This window comes from Dendrobium catenatum, unplaced genomic scaffold (assembly GCF_001605985.2).
Source record: "Dendrobium catenatum unplaced genomic scaffold, ASM160598v2 fragScaff_scaffold_1211, whole genome shotgun sequence".
In the NCBI taxonomy this organism is placed as follows: Eukaryota; Viridiplantae; Streptophyta; class Magnoliopsida; order Asparagales; family Orchidaceae; genus Dendrobium; species Dendrobium catenatum.
The window spans coordinates 845091-852706 of NW_021319673.1; the positions used below are offsets into that span (position 1 = coordinate 845091).

General features: G+C 33.7%; 1 protein-coding gene across 1 annotated transcript; it reads right to left on the reverse strand.

Annotated features, from left to right (window-relative positions):
• Positions 1 to 2972: 2972 nt before the first annotated feature.
• Positions 2973 to 7064, reverse strand: LOC110103845 (cytochrome b561 and DOMON domain-containing protein At3g61750). The gene is made up of 4 exons (XM_020832706.2): positions 6694 to 7064; positions 5787 to 6183; positions 3784 to 4067; positions 2973 to 3439 (listed from the first exon to the last, which is right to left on the reverse strand). The coding sequence occupies exons 1-4, from the start codon at positions 6859 to 6861 to the stop codon at positions 3179 to 3181; spliced, it is 1110 nt and encodes a 369-aa protein (XP_020688365.1). The 5' UTR covers positions 6862 to 7064; the 3' UTR covers positions 2973 to 3178.
• Positions 7065 to 7616: the final 552 nt, after the last annotated feature.

The following is a 7616-nucleotide window of genomic DNA, read 5'->3' on the forward strand; positions in this document are numbered from 1 at the left end:
TTTGTAATTTACCGATGTCGCTTGCAAGTCAATCACATCTGAAAGTTCTCCACCACTAGTCCCCTGTTTGTTTGTTTATATTTATTTGAATGCATTTATTATTTGCATTTTGATCTTAATTATGCATTTTAAGATTTAGGTATCTATTCCTTGTTGTTCAATTCAGGTCCCCTATTATACAAGTCTCTTATGCACCTATTCAGATTATGTGCATTCATGTACAGGTCTAGGTCCTATGTATTACTGCTTAAGTCCGAATTTCGGCGGCATCCCGGCATATCCCCCATTTGGGGGAAATGTGGGGAGCTGGCCCTATCCCACCACGCTTCAAGAGCGTGTATGGTAAGTATCCTCAGACATCGTGACTGTAGTCTTCAATACCACCACGCTACAAGAGCGTGTATGGGGTCTATGAGGTACCACTTGTATATTCAGTTTGAGTATGGTTTCCTACATTTCATTCAAGTTCGTTGTACATTTATTATTGTCTTTTTTGCTCAAGTATAGGTCTTATGTTTGTTATAAATTTTGGAAGCATCCCAACATATCCCCCGTTTGGGAGAAATGTAGGGGAGTTGGGCCTTCCAACCATGCAATAAGAACTTGTATGGTAGGTATCTTGAGACACCATAATCGTAGTCTTCAATCCCACCACACTACAATAGCATGTATAGGGTCTCCAAGGCACATATTAAAAAATGTACAGTTTTCTTTTCCCGCATGCACTTAGGAGCGTACGAGTACTTAAGGTTGTCACCACCATATTAAAATAGAGTGTATAGGGCCTACCAGCCTCATTGTAAGTGTTGCACTGGATTCCCCCTACCGTGCTTAGGTCTGTCGGCTCTTTACACGCGCCGAAGACGAGATTTGGAACTTTATATGAGTCGCCGACGACCGTGCTGATCGAGGCAAGAGAATGTTTCTTTTCTTTTCTTTTTTCTTTATCTTCTTTTTTTTTTCTTTTTTCTTTTTTTTCCTTTATTTTTGATTTTCTTTTTTTTTCCTTTATTAGATAAAAAATAACTAAATATAATTAATTAAAATTAATCATAATTAGTAATTAATTATAATTATTTAAAATTAATCATAATTAATAATAAGTTATAACTATTTATAATTAATTGCACTTAATTATGAATAATCATAATTAATTAAATAGGATTTAAGTCAGATTAGAGGGATTAATCCTCTGTTTCCTCTTTGGATTCGATGGACTCACTAGATTTGGCTAAAGATTTGGCCAAAGAAGCGTGCGATGAGTAGAAAGCTACCTTCACACCGATTGTGCTCCTGTCGTTGCTTCTGATCTAACTGGAAGGGAATATCGCTAGAGAAGTGAAGTCGAACAACAACGAAGGAGCTAAAGAAGCTCGCAACAAAGAGAAAGTTACCTTCACAGCGAGTAAACTCCCATCCTACTTTTGATCAAAATGTCGTAACTTCCGATCCAACATAAAAGAAATGTCATCGACGGGCTGAAGATCTTGGCTAGGGCTTGATTAGGCATTGGTCGGACGTCCCGACAGGTATGCGATACGCTTCTTCTTTTTTTCATTTGGTACAGGGGTCAACAAATGAACCAACTTCTGATCTTCTTCAGGAGTCCAAGGGCCCTTCTTGAGGCCATTCTCATCACAGTAAAGAGAGTAATGAAGGATAAAGAGAGTAATGAAGGATAAAGAGAGTAATGAAGTTGGAGAGGAAAAAATGGCTAGTTGGCCATATCCCTAGTTTATATGGTTAATTTATAAACACCTCAAAGCTGGAACTGCCATGTTATTTTTTAAAGAAATTAAGGCCACCCCTTACACTAACTTAAAATGCCTAAAATGCCCTGGATATTGTTATAGAGTAGTTAATCAAGGTTAAAAAGATTGAGAAGACTCGAGCATTCTTTTCAGCAAAAATATATTGAAAAATTCTCCTTTGAGAATAATTTAATGAATTTAATAGAAAAGTCTGAGTAGAAACTATAAATTCAGTTGCAACTATACTTATATTAAGATAATCAGTGAGGTCGACACTCATCAACTTTCTAGAGAAGGAAATAAAAGAAAATTTGAACTAAAGAGTGAGCCAACTATAAGAGGAATCATATAAAACATTACTATTATTGTAAACATAAAATGGAATATTAAACAAGTTGAAAAAAAAAAGACTAATGTCGCATCTGCAGAACAAGAAGTAAGAAAGGCTGCTACGCTCTATCAACAAAATGAAAGAAGAAAATAGAAATTTGCTAGTCTTGGATGACAATAGTACCAAAATAAAGAAATTAAGTGTTGTCCAATGGAGAAAGAGTTGTATAACAATAATTAGATGAATTCAACAGGTAATAATAAGGATAATAAACTAATTGAATAGGTCAGATAGCATGGAGACCAATCAAGATAATTAATTCTAAGCATACTAATGTATTCTAAGTCATTTTATATTAGCAAAAAATTAATATATAACTAGAAAATGTTTACTTATTTAATTAAAAAAAATTAGTAGACTAATTAACTATTTAATTTAATCATTAATGAATGATTATGATACAAACTGACAAATTAATTAAAAATATGATAAATAGATAAAATTAATTAAGAAAATTTGATAAATATATCAAGATGAGCTTGAAAATAATTAAATTTATTTGAAATTAATGGAATACAAAGTCTTCATATGCAACAAAAATCTCAAAATATTTAATGATTTGAAAGCCTATTCTAATGTAAATTGTACTAGAAAACATTGATATAATTTTAAGACATTTACAACAAAAAAAGGTCCAACCAAAATCAAAATATAGCAGAATATAAAGCTATTCAATCTAGTTAAGATTTTGTTTGGGACAACTTTCTTACTGCTTTTTAAAACAACTTTTTAATACAAAAATTTTTTGAGTTATAAACTTTTGTACTAAAAAATTATTTTAGTAAACAGTAACGAAATTATCCCAAACAAAACATAAATGAAGTTACAAGAACTGAAATGATCAATGAAAAAATATGCTTTAAGAAAGAGACAAACAGTGATATCCATCATAACTTTCTCAATCGGAGGTCACCACACCATAATTACAGAGACAAAGAAAGCAGAAAAAGATCATTTGTGTAGATTGTTCAATACTGATCTAAAGCAAATTGTGACAAAGAAGAATCATCTACCTTGCTTTCAAAGCTCTGCAACATTAAGAAGGTGGATCAGCTATAGTTTTCTTTGATAATCTACCCCATAACATGATCTCTCCAAAAATGCAAGCTAATAAGATGATCGTGAGGTTAATGCCATATCCAACCTTCCAGGGAGTTCCTGCTTCACCAACTTTGATGCCAAGAATAATATTGATTGCTGAAAAGAAGAGTAAAAGTCTCCCAACCCAATGGTGGTACCAATTCCAGTATCTGCGGATCTTCGAGTCTTTGTCGGGGCGAACAAAAAATGCAAGAATCTGTGTGGTAGGTGATCAATTTTAATTAGACGAATATAAGAATGTAAACAAATTATATAAGCTTAAGGATCTGTTTGGAACGGCTTTTTTACTGGTTCTTAAAGCCACTTTCTAGTACTAGAAAGCGGCTTTAAGAAGAAGCAAAAAAGCCGTCCCAAACAGAGCCTAAGTCTATGAAAAAGTTATTTGTAATATATGATGATCTGGCTAGAGAGCATAAATGGCAATTTAGGCGTTATTGTATCTCTCTGTGATAAGATAAAAGAAAAAGGACGAAATAGAGAGTATCTAAATAGTTTGAAGTTAAATGTCAGGAATTGTAAGAGAAAGCCGTTTAAACAGACCTGAAGGATACCGAGTACAAGGAGAAAGATGCCGATTCCTCGGTGCACTCTGACATCTGCATGTATTTTGTTGTACAGTGAAATTCCAGTAACCACAGCAGCAAGCCCAAAGAGAAATCCAGCAAACTGAAATGCTAAATGAAGTTCAAACCATAGGAGATCCCACTCTTTGCAATATCTTGCAATTATTGCGCCAATAGGTAGCAATACACCCCAGCCAAATATAGCTAATGCACCATGATTCCTTTTTAGTTTGTAGGGATATGAGGAGCCAGATGAAGATCCTGTAGCACAGATATACATATTTTTAAGAGACTAGAAAAGTATTTGCAAAATGAAATAGGGCACAAAATAGGCTGGTTTGCATGCCAATTATGAGCAAGTTTTTCTATATTATTCATTAAATCCTATCATAATTTTAATATATACTTAAGATGTTCTTTGATGGTATTCAACTATTCAGCTCATTTCTAGCTATAGATACTTCCCAACTATCTCTTTTCAAAAGCTATCTTGGAAATGTGTTCCTTGTCAAAAAGCCACTATATAGGGTCCAATCGCATCCATGTGGCTTTCCTTTGAGAAAAGAATGGGATTCTGGTAAGCTTCCCACCTCACAAGGGAGAGATTATTAAGTACAGAGACTGGACATAGAGAACAGTCCAGATTTATCTTTGTAAACATTAAAAGCGCAATGATGAACTCACAATTACTATTCATCAATGTACTTTTATTGTTTACCGCAATGCTTTTTACTGTTCACATAAACAAAACATGATGGTTCTATGTTTCCGATCTCCGCACGTAATAATCTCTTCTCACAAAGAGATACATCCTACATGGAAAAAGTAGTCAGAGAAAACCATAATACCCTCTCTTTTTAATTTAATAATATTATTTTTTTATCCATTTAAAGGATCGGAGTACCACATGTTGTTTCATAACATATAATATGTTTCATTGATGATTATTTTGGTCGCATAACTAGCTCTGTGGCCGTCCACATAGGGTCAGTTGACACATCCCTGTAACATTATACAGTTTATATATATTTTATGTACTGTACTAGTGGATATGAGACCAGGAATTAACACCATCACATGATACCTGACACAATTTTAATTTAAACTTTATGTGGCACAACATTTTTAATTTTTAAAAACTACAACTATTTATTTACTATTTAATCATCATATTATATATATCACTCTTAAATTTAAATTTAATTTTAACTATTTTGAAATCTTAATTCATTTTAGGTTAATGAATTTAATTTTAAAATTATTCAAATATTTGATCTAATAGTTGAGTTTACATGCCATATATTTGAGCCATATGGGCAATTTGTTAGAAATTAGGTGGGTTAGTGCCCTCGAAAGAGTGCCACCACCACTATGAGAAGCTGGGTCCCCAAATACGGCAAATTATTACGTGCGATTTTCAGACTGTTTGGAGGCGAATCCGGACGCCGCACGTAATAATTTGCCCCCAACTATAGGGCTATGGCTTCAAGTACCTTTTTTTGTGAATTGATTAATTAGATAACTGTTTGATCATTGCCGCATATCCTTAACATCATAAACGGCATAAGAGGAGCAAAATTATATTTCAAAGTTGTCTTACTTGCAATTTAGCTTCTTCCAAAAGAAAGAAGCAAAACTAATTCGTATGACAGCAAATTGTAAATTTCAAATTTTAAGAAAAAAAGAAGATTTGCATGCATATCATAAAATTCTTATGTATTTACATATCTAATTTCTAATTTTTTTATAATTGCTCATATACATCATTAATGTCTAAATCACATCAATGAAAAAGAATATTTTACTTTAAATAAATTAAAATTGATATAGTGCTATAAAAATAAATGTAAAAATTTAAATGTTAGATATATAAACATATAAGAATTTTATGATATGCAAGTAATCACCTAAAAAACAGTCTCATAAGCAATTATTTAGTGGTGAAAACTTGACAGATTGTATTTGAGGAAAGGGACAAACCTGCTGAGAAGTCGAAGGTAATGGAGACTTTATCATCATGCTTTGTGAGGTGGAAACCATTTGGAGTTTCAGTTGAAAAGGCAAAGAGGAGCTTCTTCTCAGCAACAGGAGCTAAAAATTTCAACTGAAACGCCAAATATATGCTTGAACCGTAAAGAAGAACAGCAGGCTTAACACCACTTCGCAACAAACGGCCCTCATTTACAATAACCTGAGAACTGGACTGGCCGCGCAGGTAGAACTGTCTGATATGTGCTTTGCCTGCTCTTCCAATCCATCCAACCATCGCACTTGAGCCAACCATCAATCCATCATTCGAAAATCCCATACCAACCCAGCCAGAGGTGTAGGGAGCAGAGAGCACAATACTCAAAATGTTACCTTGACTCTGGGAATACTGCAGCGTTTTTGCTTTGAATTAGGGAGTAAATTACATAAACTTTTATTAAAATCTATAAATTTAGTTACAGATAAGAATCCTATGGGGGTGTTTGGTATCGGATTTGTCCGTCGATTTTAGTAGGATTTAGCGTAAATCCAGCCAAACTCAATCCTCACCATTATAAATCCAGCAAATCCATACGGCATAAATCCGGTAAATCCGTCTAAATCATAATCACATTCCTATTTGGATTTACTTCTTCCGGTGGCGCCCCCTCTGTAATCAGTTGCCAAACAACTTCTCTGAATTTAACGGGATTTAAAATTTGTCATACCAAACACTTTTCAGGATTTATGAGCCTAGGCTTTACTAAATCCTGGAAATCCGGATTTAATAAATCATTGAATCCAACCCTATACCAAACAGCCCCTATATGTTTAAATCATTAGTATCAAACATAGAATTAGCTAAATTTGATTAAAGCTTCAAACATTTACAGCCCTAGCTACGTGCTGAGGAGATTACCCTGAGGATGAAGCTGTTCCAAATGGGGCGGCAGGTGAAGACAGAGGCATTGAACGGAAAAGGGAGAAGAATGGCCACATCGGAGGTGCAGCTATCGAACTGCCCACTCGCAGTTGATACCGCCGCCGCGAAGGCAATAGCGGCGGCCAGGAAATCGCCGGCGGCCATCTTAACCAACCTGTATCAGGGTATCGTGAAGTGGTTGGGGGTTGGGCTATGGATCTCATTTAGAGGAGACAGAAGAGGGGAAAGATTAGGGTTTCGAGAGAAAGGGAGAGGCGGTGAAGCAGTTGACGGGTTGCCGTCGCTTGCGTTCGAAGGCTGAAGAGGCAATCATGAGCTTTGGCCTGTAAGGTGGTTGCTGTAGTTGGCGAGAGTCATCTCAAGTAATTGAACTGTTTAAATCAAAATTTGTAAAATAATTGATAGGTTAAACAATCACCATTATGAAATTTGTAATGTCATTTTACAAATTCACCACAGAGTTTTTATGTATTTATTTATAAAATATTTATTTTTATATTTTTATAAATTATATCAAATTTATTAATTTATTAATATATTTATTTATTTATGAAAGTTATATAAAATAAAATAGGCCTTTTAAAATAATATTAATATTTTTTTATTTTCAGTAAATTTAATAATAAATTTCTTTATAAATACCATATTGTTTAAGATTAAGTGATTAGAAGCTTCAATCACATTTTTAGCAAATTATTAATGCATTAATATAAAATTTGGAGAGTATGACTAAAGAAATAATGTTTTTAAATTATGTGGTGGCTATTTTATTGGTCAGTGTTTGGAGAATATGGTAGTTAAAGAAGCACATTGTTGGAATTTGATTTGATGACTAGTTCCAATTCAATTAATTTTCATGAGCTCCTAATATTTAATAAGTAAAATATGAACAAGAACTT

Excerpts from the sequence above, each read along its gene's own strand:
- LOC110103845 (XM_020832706.2), bottom strand. The coding sequence starts at position 6,861 with ATGGCCGCCGGCGATTTCCTGGCCGCCGCTATTGCCTTCGCGGCGGCG. Across the intron at positions 6,184-6,693 it reads GGAACAGCTTCATCCTCAGG|TATTCCCAGAGTCAAGGTAA; the intron begins GTAATCTCCTCA and ends AAAACGCTGCAG. Across the intron at positions 4,068-5,786 it reads TACCTTCGACTTCTCAGCAG|GATCTTCATCTGGCTCCTCA; the intron begins GTTTGTCCCTTT and ends TCTGTGCTACAG.